The sequence below is a fragment of the Vigna unguiculata genome, chromosome 11 (assembly GCF_004118075.2).
Source record: "Vigna unguiculata cultivar IT97K-499-35 chromosome 11, ASM411807v1, whole genome shotgun sequence".
Classification (NCBI taxonomy): Eukaryota; Viridiplantae; Streptophyta; class Magnoliopsida; order Fabales; family Fabaceae; genus Vigna; species Vigna unguiculata.
This window is the reverse complement of record NC_040289.1, coordinates 1,038,208-1,059,467: the sequence shown is the minus strand read 5'-3', so window position 1 is coordinate 1,059,467 and position 21,260 is coordinate 1,038,208. Positions and strand designations below refer to the sequence as shown.

The following is a 21,260-nucleotide window of genomic DNA, read 5'->3' as shown; positions in this document are numbered from 1 at the left end:
TCTATATGACACTTTTTCTTAGTGCTTTGTTTCTTTGTGGTTTCTCATACATCTTTCTCTAATCTTTATAATGCATTTTTTCTATGTGTAGGATGCTTTTTATCATGTGATCTTTCATGGTTTTTTATTGTTATTTTAATAAAATCTTCATATATGATATCTAGCATCAACTTATTTAAAGCTTTAATATTCAATCAAGTTATTTTTCACATTCAACAAATTGAATTGGGATCCTCCCCCACATCACAATTTTGAAGGCTTTGTCTTCTTTTCAAGGCACCCTTTGGGTTTCCAATGAGAATCCTCTCCTATTGAATATGATTTTAACTTTGGGCAACTACAAAACTAGAGAAAGATTCATGGGAATGGATTCTAGTGTTTGTTTGCATTGTTTTTTGGGTCAAAACTTCCATCTTTAACAAAGAGGGAAAAAAAAGTTTGTAGGATTAGTACAAGACAAGGAAACAAAGCTAGACCATTCATTCTTGAAGACAAAGCAATGGAGAAAGGAAAAGATTCTTGCTTTGGTTATTTTAAGAACTGCAAGCATCAATGCATATTAATTTTAATAATGAATCCGTGACGGTACACCAAAAATAGTTTTGGTGTGGGAAAGTTAAAACCTAAAACTTTATTATACATAATGTTTAAACTCATTAGTAGATTGATTTTTAATGAGTTCATTAAGAGTCTCCCTAAGGTTTAATTAGGGTGATGATACTCACTCAGATATGTCATTCTCAACAAAAATTATTAACATGGTTAACCGTATTAATATTTAAAATGATTTACAAAATTAAGTATTGATATTTATATCAAAATTTAATGATAAAAGTCATAAATTAAGTTAACAATTTTAGTAATTTTTTGTCTGAACAAAATTTCATTAAGACACTTTTTCAAAAGTCGGAACTAGATTGACACATTTTTAAAAGCGGATATCAAACTGACATATATAAATGAAAATGGATATCATTTTAAACCTCTGCTTAAAGTATTTGTAAAATAGGAAAAAAATTAAAGTTTTTTTATGAGTTAAATTAGTTTAAGAACAATTTTTTTATGCAATAGCAGAATGAATTACACTAAATTTATGCGGTTGGCACTTGACCTTGGTGCTTCTACTGTTCCTTTAACTTGCACAACAACCAAATCTAAATGTCAAAGTGTAAGTTATACAACAAACAAATTCAGAAATTAAAAAAAAAAATAAGAAAACAATAAAATATTTTTACTTTTATTTTTTCTTCTTCATGTTGGTGCGTTTTATATTACATTTAGAATTCAAAAATTAAAATGTTTTTGGTATAAAAATGAAAAAGGATAAAATTGAGTTTTAAGATGAAACTTCTAAAATTAAATCAATCAAACAAATAGGAATTAACTTCTCAAAGGAGAACTGCATCCTCCTTTTCAACATATGCCTTCGAAATAGGAATTTATAAAAGTAAAAACTCAAAATCGACTTAAACCAACAAAACTAAGATAATAAGAAATGACTTGAACCAACCAAAACTTAATTTACACCATCAAAGTCCAAAAGAAAATGATTTTTAAAATTTTTGCTTAGCCAAAATGAAGCTTGCTTGATTAACGTGCAAAACATTAAGCCAAAAAGTTCATAAATTTTAGTGTTTGAGTGAGGGCGTAGCAAAGTTATTAGCTTGAGTGTTGGATAAGAAAATATATTAAAACTTGATTGAAATTTATAACACACAAAAATTTATATATTATAGTGAGGTAAACTGTAAATTATAATATTGTTATAGTGAATAATGTCATGTAAATTGATATTAGTTCACATTTTAGAGTGTGCTTGAGAGGGCATTGAAAAATTGATTTTAGAAGAATTAATTATCTGAATACCGAAACTAATAATATTAACTTCTGTGAAATTTTTAGTTCAAAATTAAAAACATGATTTTATGTTGAAAAAATAATTACACATGTGATGTTTTATATGTTATTTTTAAATGAATGTTATTTTTATATGTGATGTTTTATTTTAATAGAGGCTTATGTAGTATATTTGTCTAAAGTCATGAAGTTTGATTTTTAAATCGGGATAAACAACAAATACACTTAAACCAACATCATAATCATTGGCATGATAAACACCATGATTAAGATCAATGAGCAAAAACTATCACCAACACCAACATGAACACCCGGTAAATTTTCAAAATTTTTGGCTCACTTTAGGTACAAATTCCGTGAATAGTTTAGTGGTATATTTTATGATGAATTTGTGAAATTGAATGATTCTAATGTTAAATAAAACTAAATTGATTTACACGAGTTACGAGATAAATCTTATTTTGATACCGAATGATGAAATCTTACATAGATATAATTTAGGTTTGAAAAATCATGCTATGACTTTTATGACTCTCATCTTTTATTTTCTAATTTGATTTGTGAATCATTGATTCTTAAAAAAAAAATTGTAGTACATTAATCAATAATTAACACTAAATAAGTCAGAAAATAAAAGATAAAAGTCAAAAAATAGAATTCATAGTATCATTTTCGTTTAGGTTCAATAACAAATCATAGCTATAATAAATAAACATAATCAAAAGAAAAATAGACAACTTTAAAGTATAATTTGTTATTTCTTATAATTCTTTATAACATTTTTATTTTTTCATTTTTAATCCAAGTATTTATCATAACAAAATTTTGGAAAAAAAAATATAGTTAACCTATTTTTTAAACATTTTGCGCATATTTCTCCATCATCAAAAATGTTCAACAACAAAGATATATACTCTTAATACAGAAAATAATAGGTTGACAAATTTAAATACTAATTTATTTTATTAAAAATTAAGATCTAGAGTTTTTTTAGAAAGCTTCACCGTAAACAATTATAGAAAACAAGTTTTTCTGTGTGTAATTTTTTAAATTGTAATTTTCATATTTATAAATTTTTTTAATCAATAAAAAATGACCCTTTTCTAAAAATATTTAAAAAAGAAATTTTCCTAATATATTTTCAATTTATTAATATTAAAAAAGTTGAAGTGATGATTCATTTCCGTCAAACGTAAGTTTTTCAAAATGCCAAATTTTCCATCGAACATTCAATTTGCATTAAAATCGTGTTTTGATGTCAAAACTTAACTATATTGATAACACACTTTTCATTATACTTTTTTTTAAGCGTGTGAAGGGAAATGGTGTAACATTTTTTTTAATGTTTAATTATATTTTATAAGTAAGTTTTCATTTAACTTTATACTTTTTTAACTCGCATATTTTAACGATTTGTCAGATATATAAAAGCTGGTTAATAAATCATAAAAGCATTTTATAAAGTCATTTTATTTGTTTATATTTTTTCAACAGGTCAATACGTTTGTGATGTTAAAATATAGAAAAATAACTTGAATAATAAATGTGTAGTTATTGGTTGAGTTAAATATATACATATTTCCTGTATTTTGATGTGAATTTGAAGTTCTATATTTTTGTTTCTAAAATTTAAAATTATAAAAATAAATGTATATAGTCTTCTTTTTTATGATTATATTATTTTTTATCTTAAAATTTGAAAATAGAATTACATTAAAATATGAAGCATAGAAAAAATTCAATTTTGTATCAAAATTTAAAAACTAAAAACATTAAATATTCATTATTTATGCTACACATAATTGATAAACTATGTTTTCAAAATTAAATTAAGTACTTAACACAGTTCCCGTTTATTTTATTTTGTTTTAAACAATTTTGTTTTCTATTGAAGTTGTCCGTTCTTAAATATAATTCTGTTTCTTTTCATTTTTTAATTTAAAAATTAAGAAATTATTAATGATTCTTTTGTTAATGACATCTTTATCCTTACATGATTTTTACAGACTTTTTACAACTTTTATATTTTCTAAAAGTATATTCAGCATGTATTAAGACACTTTTAATTGTACACTCAGCAAATATTATACAAAAATATAATTCAAACATAATTTCCAAACATATGCTTAGATTAATTTTTAATCATTCTGCATTTATGATTTCAGAATATCTTATATCATTATGGAATAACCATTCTAAACAGTCTAAAATAAAAGTACTATTTAATTAAAATTATTTTTAAAATACAATTTATTTCACACCTTGTAGTAGTTTTCTCTTGAATCAAAATTAAGAATGTGACAATATTGCATTAAATTTTATTTTCTTAAATACATATCAGAATGAAATTTAAGTTATTTACGTCGTTTTGACAAGTTCACTTCATATATCAGCCTGATTGTTTAATGAATTGTTTAGTAGATCCAAAAAAATTAACGTCATGGCTTAAAAGTCTTATATCAATTTATTTTTAAAATTTAAGAATTAAAATATATTAAAATTTAAGATAGAAAAGAATTCTAACTTCACAAAGTGCTAAAAATATAAGAATTTGCATGGATCAGAAAACAAAAGTCTTAAGAGTTATCAATGTTATCACAATAAATCATAATTAGCAAATTAAGGAAACTTCTTAAGATGCTAATACAGCAACAAAGGTCTTCTTATCTCAGTATGTGATGATGAATCAGAGACATTGAACTCTGTGAAAAGACAGAAACTTTGATAGTGAAGTAATGGCATCATGTCATGGAATAATGTACAACAGAGAAGGAGACAGGAGAATCTACACACATACAAATTCCTATGATTTGTGCTCTCTAAAACCAGTTTCAAGATGAGTTTTGATCCTTAACTTTTATCCAGCTATTGAGTAAGAGGAACACACTCAAGCTCAAGCTCAAGTTCACCTCTCTCAATGTTCTGAAGTCTCACTGAGATCTCCTGTTTGATCTTGCCTTCATCAAGGGATATGATACCATCTCTAACAAGGGTGTTGTCCTTGCTTGCCACAAATTTACCAAGTTGCATGGACTCATTGATGTTGGATTTCTCATAGGCCTTTGCAGCTATAACTAGAGGTTGAATGTCTATTTCAGCCTCTCCCATGAAATCATCAGTTGAAAATGTATCCTTGTCATACACAAGCTGCACATACATACATACAACACACCAACATGCAGCAACATTGTCAGAAGTAGAAAGAAAACCACAATGGTTTCTGATGTAAATGTAATGCATGGATGGTGACATGACATGACATGACATGACATGACAGCAAGATAAGTAGAGTGATAGACATCAGATATGTAGAATTTTGAAAGAGAAAACTGGAACTGGTGTCAAATGAAAGTTGTATAGTTACCCTGATTTAAGAATGTTAAAAGAAAGAATGAAAATTACCAAGAAAGGATATATGAACAAGAAAGAAAGAAAAGAAGAATGCTAGTCACACAAAATTTGATCATAAATTAGAATATGACTAATTTTCATGTGAATTAGCCTAACAAAATTTTAATAGGTTCATTCTTGGTAAGGTGATATGCAGCAAATCATTTAAACTGAATGTAACAAAATGGTTCAGTTCATAGTAATATAAGGTTCTTAATTATTAGTTTCAAGTATAGAATTATAAGGCAGTCATTTTCGTCTCCCTCCTCCAACTTTGTTCCTCTTTTGAGACATCACAGTATTTTTTGAGAATTGGAATTTGTCCCTAAACATGGACGAGAAAATGAAATTCGTCTGTATTCTAAACTTGATACATTTTGGTCTTCAAATTTTAAAAATAAATGACTATAGTCCTTCTAACTCAATACCATTATTTTTTCTGGACTTGTTAAACAACGTTCCAAGCTGACATTTAAGTTGGAATGGTATAAACAACTCAAATGCCAGCCTAAAACGTGTTTTATACATCAAAAAGATTTAGGAGGATTATATCTATTTATTTTTAAAATTAGGGAACTAAATTATATAAAAGTTTACAATAGGGACAAATTTCAACTTCGCATCTAAGTTTAAAGACTAAAAACATATTTAAATCTTGTAGTAATCCTGTGAAGCCTTGTTCCAAGTTCAAGGGGAAATGAGAAAGACCGGATATTAGTTTTGCAGGAACTAAACTGATCAGTTACAAAAATAAGTGAATCTGAAGCCTCAAAATATACTCTGCATTCATTAGATTGTTACTGTTTCACTAGTACAAGTATGATTATGGTACAAGGACACAAACACAAACAGCAACCATTTATGATTAGCAGAAAGTGAGAAAATAAAAGAACTTACCACTTTTAGAGGAGGAATGTTCTCAGGAATTGAAAGCATTAGACTTTCATTCCACACTGGATTCAAATTGTTCTTTATGACTCGTGTTTTTACTGACTGCAACAACAAATATAACAAGTATTTCACATTTTTTTTCTCCTTTCAATCTATATTTTAAACAAGCTCACAGATAAAGATGCTCACTTGGTGTCCCAAAGAAAGGATGACATAAGGGTCACTAGTCATCACGTCTCGAACAGCTAGGTGAGTGCCTCTAACCACATTAACCTTAATCAACCCAACAAATTCAACCATACCTGCCTATAACAGTAAATGGGAGCAACAAGATTAAGTATTTAGAAAAAGAGAAGTTCCAACATTTCAGAAACTATCATTTTCCTTTTCTCTTTTCAGAACAAGACACAGAAAAGTATTCTTCATATTTTAATAATTCTCGATTCTCATATGGTTCTGAAGTTAAGAGCACATAAGGTAAATGTGTTAAAACCCAATGTTGCAGTTCCCAAAAACTGATTCTTGTATAGGATATACTTTTTATCATATGACAGACTAACAAACATAAATTTAGAGAAATAGTGTTTTATCAGAACAGTTTTTCCTCTCATATATACATTAACAATACAAGTATATTTAGATTCTTCTTTTCAGGAAATATTACCAATGATGTACTTTTCTTTGACTTGTGCTCAGAATCTTTTCTTCCCCAACTATTTCGGAATGCATTCCCAATTCGACTTCTGCCTGGAAATCTTTCAGATGGTTTTTTGTCTATAATAGAATGATAGTATGAAGAGCTGCACTGAGCAAGTGATACACTTCTTCCTTGAGATGATGGGACAATGGGGCCTGCCCCATTGTCATCACACCCCATAAACTGTTGCATCTCATATTTTCTCCTGAAAAAGGAAAATCAAATGGGCCATTTCTGAATAAGAATGGTGTAATTCCTCAAAAAAACAGAGAAAAAAAGAAAACTTTCTTCATTTCATTTACCGAATATATTCAGAGCGCTCTTCAATGGAAGAATGTGGTTTTGGTTTTCTCATGTTACTTGGGATGCAAGCTTCATACTTCTTGTTTAATAGTGTATTTCCTCCTAATTTTGCTAATGCATCAACTTGTTCATCTGTCCATTCATCTAGCTTCAATGATAGAACCTATAATAGTTTCAAACAATGTTAGAATTTCATTTTGCAGTATTGCAGCTATGCATGCACAATGGAACCCCCCTCCCATGTTTCTAAGAGAGCTGCAAATAGTGAATATGCAATTTTAACATAACTATGTATGCATATTATGTTCATTGTGAATCCCAGCCTCATAAAGATAAATGAATGTGACTGAGAAGTTATTTTAAAAGCTTTGTTAGAAACATACCTTTGATATGTGGACTCCTAGACTTCTATGTATGCCAGAACACTTGATGCAAATAAATACTCCAAGACTCGAAGATCTGATGTTTCACAAATTCATCACACAGAAACAAGTACGAATAGTGTAATGAGCTAATAGTTTTATGATATGACTAACTTATCACTGAACTATGAATACACCATTGCATTGTCTAAGCTTATAAGCTCCAAATCATTTGGTACACATGTTCTAATTTTTTGAGCCTATTCATTTGAAATAGTTCTGCAAATCCACCATATTTCTGATTGGTGCACAATTCTTGTTTTTCTTTGGAAAGACACTGAAGCAACGTTCAGTTCAAGATCAACACCAGGAGACTACATTCCTATGAAAAGTCAGGCAAATACTTACACCCATTTTGGCTCTGGAGTTCCGCAATCAGCACAAAACTTGTTCCCACCATGATGCATCAGATTTGTTAGCCTTCTCTGGGGACCTAGTGATTGGTAAATTATAATGAAGAGGAATAAGATAAAAGCAGAACTAATCAAGTAAAGAGGCATGAGGGGTTGAGTTTCATTAATTTAAGCTGAACTAATCTTCTTTTGTCAGAAATTCTCAGATCATATTAAGTAATTCATGATTCTGCATTATATTGTCAGAAATTCTGCAGTTATGTAATTCACTATATGCATTTGTTAGGAACTCAGAAATCATTCACTCAATCCCACAGAAACATCAAAATCACTTGTTGTATGATTTGATCCTGATGATGGACATAGTCTCGATGGTCAAGAAGAACCAATATAAAAACAACTTATCATTGTGACCACTACCATCATCTCATTATTATTTTATTGTCATTATCACCACCACCATCAACATCATTATCGCTATCAACTCTTTTTTATTATTGTCATCATTGTCACAATCATCATTAGCTAATGTTTAGCTTGTTCTTATCTTATCATTCTCTAAATCCTTGAATCATATTATATCTAATCACCAATGATTACTTAGACTACTTAACATCTTATTGTGTTCAAAACCACCTGGTATCTTATGTTTATTTGCAAGAAGACATGTTTTGAAAAAATACCTGTCTCCATGCTTTGTTTAGGTGTAATGATATGTACAAATCATAACATCTTAAGTATCTACTATATCCTCAGAAAATCAGAATGATTCAACATGTGGTTTGTCGTGAAAGATTTTTCCCAACACGGGGGGAAAGAGAAAATTAAACCAAATGATTCGATGGTGCTGATAAAGATATTCTTCTGGTGTACAAAATCAATCATTCTATTATTCTGTTTCTCTGGGTGAGGAAGAAAAAAGGGATTAAAAACTTACATATTACTTCTTTTGTATCAGAATTTTCATCCTGCATAGACATATCTGGCCTTCAATATTTGAAACCCAAAGGAAAATGTGCTGCTACAATCTGTCACCAGCCATATGGCAGTTTTTTCTCTGCATGCAAATTCATGGCATAGCACATATTAAATCTGTTCAGGTTCAACATAGGATGTGCAAACCCAAATGAATAAACATAAATGGTGGCAAAGAGATCGCAAACTGCAATGCCATAGCCATTGAGGGAATAAAAAGAGAGAACTATTGAATATAAATTCTTACATACCAGAATGTATCTTTCTGCTCTTAAATTTTCAGCATTAAGAAGAAGCTAAGGACAATTCCTGCATCGCAACAAACCAAAATGGGTTCAAAAACAAATGGCTAAATCAAACATATGTCTCATATTCAATTGATGGGATTGTGAAATAACACACCCTCGAGTCTGAAAATGTATGTTCAAAAGGGTCTTTGAGAAAATTGGTTTTTGACGACCATTGAAGGTGAAAGCTTGAAACTTTGAGAAATGTGCATTGAATAGGAAAAGAAAAAAACTTGAAAACTCAATTTGCTAGCCAAATGTGATGGTTTTTGGGGTTGCAACAAATCAAAGATTTCAGGGGAAACAAGACAGATCAGAATTATCTTTTTTCTAACAAACTTTATAATTCTTGACAAATATGTAAATTCTATAGGAATAACATGTCAACAACGTGGAATTTGCTATAGATACTAGGTAATGAAGCTTCTTCTTTTTTGTTCTTTTCTATAAATTAACATCTAATTAACTTTTTTCACACACCAACTACAGAACATGAATATGACATGGCCTGTATCTTCACCATTTATAATATTGCAAGATAAAAATTTCATATTTCTATTTTACTTGTAATTATATTTTAAAATTACAATATATATATATATATATATATATATATATATATATATATATATATATATATATATATATATATATATATATATATATATATATATGGAATATGGATATGCTGAATTGATACCAATAATCAGTTCTTGAGAAAACTAAAGTTAAATCAACCATCACATTAATCAATTTAAAAAAAAAATATTAATATCAAAGTGGCTCAATCAAATTATATTTGTTTTTATTTAGAGGTTTCTTTATTATAAAAATTTTAATATCAAGAGGGTGATATTTTAATAATTAAAAACTTACAAAGTAATTCATTAAAATACATAAATATAAATTATAGAGATTTTGTTTAATAAAATAATTATACAATATTTATATATAAAAATATTCACATGTAGATACTAAATGAGTTAATATTATAAAACTAATTATAGTTATCAATTTCACTTAAAAATAAAAAATATTAATTTGAACTTTTAATTTTTGTATGCGTCATTCATAATAATCAAACATAGCAAAGATACTAGTATGTATGATTAAAGTTTGATTCTTTATATGATGTGATTAAGGATGTTAATAAATTGAATCAAACCAATAACGAATCCTATTCTCGCAACACTGAAAAAAAAAATCGAACTTGGAAACAAAATATCAGAATTATGGTCCATAAATAGTAACACATCATCATAAATCATTGAACTATGAAAGTTGGAAATTGTGTGTCATTTTGGTGCTTTGATTGTCTCGTAGTATTAACATCTGCAACAACACTACCCACCCAATGAAAGTGGTGCAACCCAAAACCAAATGTAAAACCACACACAAACACACACCAATTTCTCTCCTTTCAGTGAGTTCTATCTTTTGAAGGATTAGACTCAAATGTTGCAATTTATATCATGTTTTTTGAGTTGCTGCATTTCACTGGGGTTTGGTTGAATCATTATTATTGATAAGGTCATTGAAGTTTCAGGAGCCTTTAAGGGATTAGAGGACATTGAACCTTTGAATGTCGTTGATTGATGCTGTATAAAATTTTTGTTTAGTGGAATCTGGGTTGCTGCATTTCAAGCTTATTGAATTGATTTTTTTTCTCGAATAGTGTGGATGTTTAAATTGAGTTTTTGTTTTTTTGGGTAGTGGGAATTTAGATTCATGGAATTATGCTTCCTTGTGATTGTGTTAAACCAAACAGGGATTAAGTTTAGGAGAAGGAGTTGGTCTTTCATAACGTAACAAACACAACTCCAATTTTCTGTATTGCCTTTGAAGAAGGAAACTTTGGGAACCAAAAAATATAATTGCATCTCAGTGATTGGGGGATATTCATTTTTCTTTTAGATTTGTTTGAAATGTTATACGACTTTTTTTATTTCATTTTTGGTTGTTTTGTAATTCAAGTGCATTTTAAAGGTTGGTTACATTTCTTAAATCTTGGTTTTAGTCTAAAAACAAATTTGGTGTGCTTCTGTTATTGCATAGAACTGGATTCCAGGGAAAGATAACCGAAATGGTTTCCCCCCTTTCTTGATTGAGATATGGTTTTGGCAGCTTTTTTAGTAACTAGCAATCCGCTTTGTGGTTTCTTTAACAAGATGGTTTTGAGGGAAAGCGAGTTATGATTCATATAGTCACATTATGACATATATAGGTTCTATATATACAGCAGCTTCTAGAGTACACACGATGTTTATGGTTCATGTATAAGTTATACCTCACAATAACTGGGCATATAAACTTTCTTACCGCATTAGGCATAGCAGAATGTGAATCAGGTAGGTTAGGTTCTGTCTGTCTAGTGCACAAGACATGGATGCAGATTCGTGATCTTCAGTGTAAGGTTGTCATGCACTAGTTGTGAAAGTTTCATCTAAATTCCTTGTGTTGGTCACTAACACTTTAAGTAATTAGCTTAGTTCTTGAGTTATTCTGTTTTGTATATGCTCTGTGAGAATTGTCTGCTTCTGTGATATAATCTATGATGTGTGAGCTGTAAGGAATATTATGATTAAATCTATGCTATTGTTAAGCTAGGGTAAACGATTCTGATCATGTACTTGTGTATGTCTATAAAAAAAATTAATTTATGATGTTGATTGCTGAATTATGCAGGTTATCCCTAAGGTCTAAAACAAACCTTGAAGCACACTGAGAAAGGAGAAAAATGGAGTCTCTAATTCTTCAACTCCATGAAATATCAGCTGTGAAATTTGGCAATTTCAAGCTCAAATCTGGGATATCCTCACCAATCTACATAGATCTCCGCCTTGTTATATCTTACCCTTCTGTCCTCCGGAGTGTTTCTCAAACCCTCATTTCTTCTGTCTCTTCCACTCCATTTGACCTTGTCTGTGGTGTCCCTTACACTGCTCTTCCCATTGCCACCTGTGTCTCCGTTACTCAGAACATCCCCATGGTCATGCGCCGCAAGGAAATAAAAGATTATGGCACTTCTAAAGCCATTGAAGGTGATTTCAAGCAAGGTCAAAGTTGCTTGATAATTGAGGATCTAGTTACAAGTGGCACATCAGTTTTGGAAACTGCTGAACCACTGCGTGCTGCAGGGTTGAAGGTTAGTGATGCTGTTGTTTTGATTGATAGAGAGCAAGGCGGGAGAGAGAATCTTGAGAATAATGGAATCAAGCTGCATGCAATTCTTAAGTTGACTGAAATGGTGAAAATTTTGAGGGAAAAAGGAAAACTTAATGAGCACATGCTAGAGGTTGTTATGAGATTCTTAGAAGAGAATCAGAAGATTGCTGCTTTGGCAACAAGAACTAAGTTCAACGCCTTTCCATTATTGGAAAGGGCTAAATTGTCCAAGAATCCGACAGCAAAGAGGCTGTTTGAGATAATGGCTGAGAAGGAGAGTAATTTGTGTTTGGCTGCAGATGTTGCAACTGCTGCTGAATTACTTGAAATCGCTGACAAGGTAAAGAACTTGGCAATTGTCCAAAATGGAAATGTTTAAACTAGTCCATCGCATTTTGTTTGTTCTTGTATTAGCCGTAAAAGTTTTAAAGATGGTTCTTAATTTAAAAAGTGGTCAAGAACTCTTTTAAGAGTCCTATTCTCTGGATTATGATCATCATTAGTGAGATAGTAAACTTATGGTTAGAAGTTTAGTCCTGGCAAATAAATTACTCAAACTAATTTGCCTGTTCTTTCCTGTCAGGTTGGGCCTGAGATATGCTTGCTGAAGACACATGTGGATATTTTTCCAGATTTTACTCCTGATTTTGGTTCTAAGCTTCGCTCGGTACAGTGCTTGTAAACATTTATAGATGGAAGTAGATTTTTGTCAATATTTACTGAAATTAGAGTCCGAAGTCATGACTTTGACCTATTATAAGAGTGTTATATGTATGAGTTTCACATTTAGTGAGTTTTCAGGAATCTTGTATACTTCTGGTTCAGTTGTTTCTACTTATGCTTGTTTTTCTGTTGAAGATTGCAGAAAAACATAACTTCTTAATATTTGAGGATCGTAAGTTTGCTGACATTGGTAACACAGTGACCATGCAGTATGAAGGGTAAGATCCATTTTGGATTCCTTTTCAGTATTATTTTTTCTGTTTCTGCTTTTAATATGACTTATATATGATCTGATATCTGCAGAGGGATCTTCCATATATTGGATTGGGCTGACATAGTAAATGCTCACATTATATCTGGTCCTGGAATTGTGGAAGGACTGAAGTTGAAGGTCTGTGCTCTAGTCTTAACGTTATCTTGACTTTTGCCACACCAAAATACTAGCCTAACATGTCGCATGAATCATACTCAGGGTTTGCCTCGTGGAAGGGGTCTTTTGCTGCTTGCTGAAATGAGTTCAAGTGGTAACCTTGCCAAGGGAGATTACACCACTGCTGCAGTGAAAATTGCTGAGGATCATTCTGATTTTGTTATTGGCTTCATCTCAGTGAATCCAGCATCATGGCCTGGAGCACCTGTAAATCCCTCTTTCATTCATGCAACGCCTGGAGTTCAAATGGTGACTGGTGGTGATGCTTTAGGGCAGCAATATAACACACCATATTCTGTAAGTTTATGCATGTAATGTGTATCTTTCAGTCATTTGCATAAGTTAACGACATGAAAGGTGAAAGATCATGAATGGTTTATGAACAGTGTTATATAACATGCATAAAGTACTTTACTTTTGACATGGTTGATCTTACATTCTATTCCTTGGTTTAGAATGGATCTTTGCAGTGACTTTACTACATGACTTCTTAGCCCTTCAATATAATATTTTTAAAGTCGATATTCAAAAGAACAAATGGTGAGATCATGACATTTGACCATGTCCAAGTTTTTTTTTCCACTTTAGAGGGTCTGATATTGTCTTATGCTCCTTTGTGTTGTAAAGATTGTACTCTGAAATCAGTGCTTCATAGTTGCATACTCTTCTTTCATTTGAGCTTATTGCTTCTTGATAACCAAATGGTTTTTTCCAGGTTGTCTGTGATAGGGGCAGTGACATTATCATAGTGGGTCGTGGCATCATCAAGGCCAAAAATCCGAGCCATGCAGCTCGTGAATACCGTCTTCAAGGATGGAATGCATATTTGGCCAAGTGCAGCTGAAGCCTGTATTCTCAGACTAATATGATGATGCCAAGTGCATAGTTAGGAAGAAGAGTCCTACTTATTCATAAGATGTACTTCATTTCACCATAGTGTATAGGTAACAGCTAAAGCTGAATGCAGCACTGGAGTTTTGTCTAAACATTTTTGTCTATTTTTCTCCATTATTATAACATTATGTTAATAAAAGAGATAGAATCAAAAAAATAACATTGGTTGATGAATATTACAGTACGAATAACATTTCTCAACCTAGAAACTCGTTGAAATTTGAGGAGTAGGATTATTAGAGTTTGACGAAACAATTATTCAATTTGATGCAGCAAGCCTACCAAAACCATGATGATATATTAAAGTCGGATGCAAGACTGGATCATTAATCTTGTCTTCATACTCAAGCATTGTGCCATCTATTAATGATTAATCATTTTGTAAATAACTAAACACCAACTAATGACAACAACTGAAACTAGAAAGATTGCGTATATCATTGTGCCATATTTGTCAATTTGCTTCATTGCAAACAAAAAGGTACGAAACAAATTAACAAATATGGCAACTACGAATTAACAAAACGCATTACTTGGTTCTGTGCCAAGCAGTAAAACAAAATCTAAACAGTATCTTTTACGTTCTTATCGCTATGAACATTTTCTCAAGTGCTCTGAATCATTGATTGACATTCATAGAGCAAATAGAATATAGAGACAGAGACACAGAAAATTAAGGTTCTACATATCTATATTATCATAATGATGCGATGTACAACTTCTTGTTCATGTACTTGATGTGAGGATAAGCAAAGAGAGTTTGCCTCCTAAGTTGCAAAAGACAATTACATGACCAGAAGGTACATATCACTACAAGAAACGACTTTGCACTACAAACTATTGGCCTAAATATCATTGCTAGTTGAAGGACATCATCTCCTATTCATTCATTGTTCTTTCCAAATCCTACCAGTAACCCTTAGCTTCAATTCCTTCCTGTCACCGCCGGAAAAGAAAAGGGCCATATTTCTCTGAATGATGAGACCATCAAAACTGTCACGAACCTTGCGGTGGCTGTCCCTGATGCTTCTTGGTACACCCTGCCAAATCATCTTCCTCCCATTTCCACCTACCTCTAAACTGTAGCTATAATTCTTTGCTTCATTATCATCACCCATGAACCGCAAAAAGGCTATGTAGACAGGAGCCATTCCAAGCTGAAAAGCTTCAAAATGTAGACAAAAATACTGACCAAAGCAGCTGAAGACCTAGAAACCAATGAGAAATGCATTAGTAAGCCAAAATCCAATTTCTGTCCAGAAAGAAATTAGAAGAGAATGCATATAATTTTGTCATTGGACAGACACCTAGGGAGGTATACATGCAAAAGGGCAAGTCCCTTGAGGATACAAATCTAAATAACAATCCCGTAGCTTCAATATGTTCCAGTATTTGCAGTATTGGGTTTTTCTTTTTTAAGCAAATGAAGAAAGTTACAAGGTTTGCTAAATCACTCTACTCCTGAACTGATGAAGACAGACACAAGTATATCCAAACATGTCCCAAATTTAAACACATTCTGCATACCAAATATATGGTTAGACACTATTAGTGAATTTACAGAATCAATGGAATGCAGGTAGAACAAGGTTCAGAAAAGTAATACCGTCAACATCCATGTGGCATTTTCAACTTCATGTGGATTTGATTTGACATAGCGATGGTTGAAAGTGCTACCATTGTGCATGTCCACTTTGTGGTCATCTTTCAGATGAGCCACCAGGAAGGGTATATCACCCATAATAGAGCATTCTGAACCAGCATATGGACAGTTGTAAGGTCTATATGCACATTGTGATTCATGCTTTAGCTTGCTGTAATATGGATATATACCAATGCACCCAAAACCTTGATATTTACATGGAAGTTCCAAAGATGCAGCCACTTTCTCCAGTGCCAGGCATCTGATATTCCCAAGCTCATGCCTACAAGTAGGGCACCGATTATGGACCCTGGGTTTGCAGCCAGAGCATAGTGTGTGACCATTTGAACACTGAAATAGTGACAGAGGAAAACAGGTCAACTAAATTTCAAAAGAAAATTTATTTAAAACCATCAATGAGGCAATAATTATATAAAAAGTTACATTTAGAAAATTTGACTGAGTTCCTGCTAGAAAAAACATCTAGCATTCTCAGAATAGATCAGTTAGGTGAGCAAGGGAATAGTTACTTTTTGTTCATGGCACGCCAAAAGGAGCCATTATTTTAGTTAACTAATAGAGTGAGAATTCCCTTTCTATTTTTGTTAATAAGCAGTAACACCATTCCATGGACCCAGTATCGGATGATTATGCTTTGTCAATGTGATTAATTTATCAAATTCCAATTTGAACATCTCAGTATTATTAGTTACAATTGCATATTTTCTCACAAGAACCGAAAACAAATCAACAATAAGCCATCAATATATAAACAACCTGATGGATTGGAGGGTACATGGCATTCAAGCATACAGGGCACTCTAAAAGCTCACGAACACTGCTTGAAACAGTACCATTAGGTTTTAGTGCAGTTTGTGCAGGATCATTTACTAATTCACCAACATCTGTTGACTCTTCATTTTGAGGAGGATCAACATCAACTTTGCTCCGTATATCATCAAAGAATAAATTACTTGTTGCCATGCTAGCAAAAGTAATCACCAGCTGCCCTGTGGGTGGGAAATAATCATTATAATCAATCACAAAGTCAATAACTAAACTCTGCATAGTATTTTTTTTTTCTTTTACTTCCACCTAGTTAAGCTTATTGAGTCACAAGTCTACAGTTTATTCAAACAACAGAAGGAAAAACCAAACCCGCTTTATCCCCTGATGTTGACTATAGGCGGATCAAACAACATAATATTATATTTTGAATAACATCTATAGCCAAAGCACTAACAACCATTTCATGAATCTTTCTTGGGTGAAGCTATCATCCTCCCCTGATGCTCCATTGATAGATGCATCAGGGCATCCATCAAACCCAGTTTTAAAACAAATTTAGAAACTCAAAGGCTTATGAAAGCAAACAGAACACATCAACCAGCAAAAAAGCATATACATTTGTCATTGAAAACACATTCGGAGAATTAATTAGTTCTCAAATTCACATTTATATCGAGCAACTGATAATTCTTATCCTGAAAAATGAAATCACCCTAACATAATATGAACAAGTTGCCCAAAGATAAACAATTATCAAATGCATTCCACCAGACAAAAAATTACTCATTAACATTTCAAAAGCTGAAAAGTTAACACAATAGTTTAAAATGATTCTTCTAGTTAGTTATTTATGGATGCAGATCCTTATTCACGCTACCCTAATCATGTATGAAAATATCATCGCTAGATGTTAGAGTCAACTACATGGATAAAATAAGGCCATTGTGTTTTATAAACATCCAAATTTTCAGCAAGCAATTTAAATAAAGATCTTTATTGAGAGAGAAAGAACCAATGAAATAAAAATTGAACATGGAAAACCCTAACAAATCCTGATTAACAGGACAGGCATATGAAAGGTTTTCAAACCTAGTTCAGGTCTAATTTATATGAATATTAGAGAAAACAAAGTATGAAAAAAATTACGTACAGAACACATGTTGTGACTCAAGGCCTGAGTGGTCCGCACAACCCTTTCTAAGATTGTGACACCCAAATTGAGTCAAAGCATCTTGTATCAAACCATATATAAACCTTTTTCATTACAAGATTTAAACATGTAATACAGCTATATTAGGTTGTCCTCTGCTCATAGGACTAGGAACAAGAGAAACCGCAAATTTGTCAGAGAAATTACAGAAAGATGAGCATATTGGCAGAATTGACAATATAAAAGAAGCCTCCAATACATGTAGCAGGGCTCAATATCAATTGATCAAAAGAAATGACAGTGAATTTATGCACTTATTTAAAATTGAAAATTTGATGCATAGCTGTGCTAGATCAGCTATGACTAGGCACAAATAAATAAGCCCACGAAAATCCAGAAAAAGAAAAGCAAAAAGAAAGTTAATTAACAAGGCCAGGTCATAGGTGGAACTTTGTAGGCTTGGGTTGTTGAACTGGCTTCATAGTCAAAAGATGCCAAGTATAAACTGACAAAACACAAATAACCTATTAAAAATTGTCCCCTTCATAAGCATTAGCTTTCTAAGATGAACGTTTATTTAATATACCAATCCAAATTTTGTATCTATCTTCTTGTCCATTGATGAAAGAAATCACATTGAGACATCCTAACAAACTCAATCTCAGATGCTACACCCGCGCACCCTGTAAAAAATGCCTACCTCATACCAATCCAAATTTTGTATCTATCTTCTTGTCCATTGATCAAAGAAATCACATTGAGACATCCTAAAAAACTCAATCTCAGATACTACACCCACGCACCCTGTAAAAAATGCCTACCTCCCTGGCATCCTACCTCCTTGGCATCGAAGTGTGATATACAGTCTAATAACCTAACACTCAGTAAACAAAATAAAAACTACAAACACTATGTATTCTAACCAAAATATGATTACCCTCCAAGTGATTCCAATCTCTTATGAAAGATAGTTCTACAGATAATGTAGAACGTTGGAAATTCTATCCAATCACAGATAATGTCTATGCATACACACACACATAGATACACAGACACACACACACATGATCTCCCACAAATACAAAGAGTTGTGTGCATCCCTCAGGTTCCCCATTATTTTACAGTTTAAGAGGGTAATTTAACGAATCTAACTTCTTCCATGATCGACCAATGAGTAACTTGTGTTTGATCCGATAAAGCATTTTGGATAGCCTTGAGCTTAGCCCAAGTTAAATCCAAAAAGGAAACAGTTTATTAGCTTTTTGCGGTTGCATTAGAAGGAAGAAAGTTTTCCTCTGAAACATAATGCATTAGGAAGCAAAAAAATGCAATGTTACAGCCATGAAATAGTACTTGACCATCATCAGAATTCCGAACCAAACCACTAGTAATCAAACTAGAATAACTTCACCAAAAATAACACACAACTAGACTCGGCTTCCAACAATGTCGCTGGTGTTTTCTCATGAAAACCATCACACGCACATCAAACCTTACATACTAAAGAATAAAAAAGGGTTAGTTGCAAAGCCAAGAACAACAACAACACATGCATGAACAAAAGAAAATCCGAGACACTTATTTTTGAAAGATTCACAATTTCACATATTCCAAGACACCCTCTTGAGCAAGCAGAAGAAGGTAGCAACCTCGACAATCCGAAAAGCAAATCAAACACAAACCTTAAACAGAGCAAACTGTTCCACCCATTAAATACAATCAAAACCCTAACCTCTACCAACAAATTCACAATATTTCAAACCAAACCTACCACAGATCTACAACCAACACAAACAAAAATCCCAAAAGAAACACAATCCCAAAAAAAAAAAACCTTAACTCCACCCCCAAATAAATATACAATAATAATAGAACCCCAGAAGTGGACAAACTAAAATCAAGTTGTAGAGAGACCTGGAATAATGGATTGATCAAAAGGGCATTAGAGAATAAGAAAATGAATGAAATCGGCGATGGAGAGCTAAAGGTTTTGGCTTTGGTGGGTTTTGTAACAAACAGTGGTAAATGAAAAACAAAAATACAATGCGCGTCTGCAAGTTGATCAAGATATTCAAATTAAAGAGAGAGGAGAGCGTAGGTGAGGATGAAGAGAGAGAGAGACAGACAGAAAGTTGTGGGAAAAATACAAAATGGAAGAAAGAAAAGGTTTAAGAAAAAGTAGGACCCACAAGTTCCTTGATTTCCTCACTTACCTTTTCTTTGTGTTTTTATGTTTGAATTCTAAAATAGTGGTTGAAGCTTTCACTCTTCATCTTTTTCACACCTATTTTCTTTCCCAATAATGAATAAGTACATGATTCAATTTACCTAAATATATATAAAAGAAAACAATTAGGTTTATAATACAAAATTCATTAAATAATTAGTCAAGGTTACTTTTTTTTATAACAAATAAGTCTTCTGGTTAATAAATTTCTTTGAACTAAAGAAGTATATTAAATTGAGATTTGAAAATAGTATTTTGATATAAAATAATTTTATTGATAAGTGTTATCTGTTTATAGTTTAAATTAAATAAAATCTTAAGATTTCTATACATTTTTAAATAATACTATTATTTTCTTTCTGTAATTTGAATTTTAGTGATATTTAAATAATAAGAAGATCATATTTAAATAAAAAATAATAATATATTCTTCGATCATTTGATAACTAATGGGCCATGACTTTACATCTATATAATAATTATCATTATCTAACATATATTATTAAGTTTCAACAATAAATTGAAAATTATAAGTAATATTAAGAATGTTCTATTATTCCATTATAATTTCATCATAATAGCATTACCGTAAACATTTTTATTATTGATTTAATCACCCACTTTTTCAAACGTTCATTTTAATTAGAAAACATAGAATTCAACTAAAACGAACGTTAACTTCTTCATAAGCTCGTTTATATCATTTTGATTAAGTTTTGAGAAACACTTAGAAAACAACTCTTAACTTTTCTCTCAACCTCCATTATTTTCTTCTAATCCTTACCTTTTTTTTTCTATTCTTCTTGATTAGGAGATGTCATGAGATAAATCGTGGATAACTCTTCAAATTGAACCACCAACTGAAATCGCGAGTAAGATGAGTTTCCATTCTATCCCTTCTTCTAGAGTAAAGCTTTGACTTCTTCTCTGTTGCTTTAGGTGTTCCAAGTTGCATGTAGTCCAACTCCCTCCCAAATTTAGTTATTGCATGTCAATATTCTTGTGTTGTCCTCGTATCTTAAATTCGATCTTACTGTAGGTGTGGATAGTTTCAAAAGATAGAAG

General features: G+C 31.6%; 3 protein-coding genes across 8 annotated transcripts; 1 reads left to right on the top strand and 2 right to left on the bottom strand.

The window, feature by feature from the left end:
- Window positions 1–4,486: 4,486 nt before the first annotated feature.
- LOC114170649 (probable ADP-ribosylation factor GTPase-activating protein AGD11) lies at window positions 4,487–9,566 on the bottom strand. The gene is made up of 10 exons (XM_028056172.1): window positions 9,291–9,566; window positions 9,140–9,197; window positions 8,851–8,970; window positions 7,909–7,993; window positions 7,522–7,597; window positions 7,138–7,301; window positions 6,803–7,040; window positions 6,328–6,444; window positions 6,145–6,240; window positions 4,487–5,004 (listed from the first exon to the last, which is right to left on the bottom strand). Exons 3-10 carry the CDS (start codon window positions 8,891–8,893, stop codon window positions 4,723–4,725), a joined length of 1,101 nt encoding a protein of 366 aa, XP_027911973.1. The 5' UTR covers window positions 8,894–8,970; window positions 9,140–9,197; window positions 9,291–9,566; the 3' UTR covers window positions 4,487–4,722.
- An 876-nt stretch (window positions 9,567–10,442) lies between these two features.
- LOC114168761 (uridine 5'-monophosphate synthase-like) lies at window positions 10,443–14,558 on the top strand. 5 transcript variants are annotated; one of them, XM_028053681.1, is made up of 7 exons: window positions 10,443–10,598; window positions 11,861–12,680; window positions 12,924–13,007; window positions 13,199–13,281; window positions 13,367–13,454; window positions 13,536–13,790; window positions 14,209–14,558. In XM_028053681.1, exons 2-7 carry the CDS (start codon window positions 11,913–11,915, stop codon window positions 14,335–14,337), a joined length of 1,407 nt encoding a protein of 468 aa, XP_027909482.1. In that variant the 5' UTR covers window positions 10,443–10,598; window positions 11,861–11,912; the 3' UTR covers window positions 14,338–14,558. The 5 variants fall into 5 exon arrangements, with proteins under 5 accessions (XP_027909482.1, XP_027909483.1, XP_027909486.1 ...); XM_028053682.1 differs by having other exon boundaries at window positions 10,446–10,557; XM_028053685.1 differs by lacking the exon at window positions 10,443–10,598 and adding an exon at window positions 10,619–10,705.
- Window positions 14,559–15,051: 493 nt separating this feature from the next.
- On the bottom strand, window positions 15,052–20,119 carry LOC114169668 (E3 ubiquitin-protein ligase DIS1). Of its 2 annotated transcripts, none has more exons than XM_028054918.1 (4): window positions 19,883–20,119; window positions 16,807–17,039; window positions 15,994–16,380; window positions 15,052–15,595 (listed from the first exon to the last, which is right to left on the bottom strand). In XM_028054918.1, the coding sequence occupies exons 2-4, from the start codon at window positions 17,011–17,013 to the stop codon at window positions 15,275–15,277; spliced, it is 915 nt and encodes a 304-aa protein (XP_027910719.1). In that variant the 5' UTR covers window positions 17,014–17,039; window positions 19,883–20,119; the 3' UTR covers window positions 15,052–15,274. The 2 variants fall into 2 exon arrangements, with proteins under 2 accessions (XP_027910719.1, XP_027910720.1); XM_028054919.1 differs by lacking the exon at window positions 19,883–20,119 and adding an exon at window positions 17,969–19,824.
- Between the last annotated feature and the right edge of the window lie 1,141 nt (window positions 20,120–21,260).

Bases quoted from the DNA above. Each gene is read 5' to 3' on its own strand.
- LOC114168761 (XM_028053681.1), top strand. From the start codon at position 11,913: ATGGAGTCTCTAATTCTTCAACTCCATGAAATATCAGCTGTGAAATTT. The intron at 13,008-13,198 runs GTACAGTGCTTG...TTTCTGTTGAAG, and splicing joins TTGGTTCTAAGCTTCGCTCG to ATTGCAGAAAAACATAACTT. The intron at 13,282-13,366 runs GTAAGATCCATT...TGATATCTGCAG, and splicing joins GTGACCATGCAGTATGAAGG to AGGGATCTTCCATATATTGG.
- LOC114169668 (XM_028054918.1), bottom strand. From the start codon at position 17,013: ATGGCAACAAGTAATTTATTCTTTGATGATATACGGAGCAAAGTTGAT. The intron at 16,381-16,806 runs GTTGTTTATATA...TCACTATTTCAG, and splicing joins TGTACCCTCCAATCCATCAG to TGTTCAAATGGTCACACACT. The intron at 15,596-15,993 runs GTATTACTTTTC...ATTGGTTTCTAG, and splicing joins ATGCCACATGGATGTTGACG to GTCTTCAGCTGCTTTGGTCA.
- LOC114170649 (XM_028056172.1), bottom strand. From the start codon at position 8,893: ATGTCTATGCAGGATGAAAATTCTGATACAAAAGAAGTAATAT. The intron at 6,445-6,802 runs GTAATATTTCCT...TTACTGTTATAG, and splicing joins CAAAGAAAAGTACATCATTG to GCAGGTATGGTTGAATTTGT. The intron at 6,241-6,327 runs GTGAGCATCTTT...TTGTTGTTGCAG, and splicing joins TCCTTTCTTTGGGACACCAA to TCAGTAAAAACACGAGTCAT.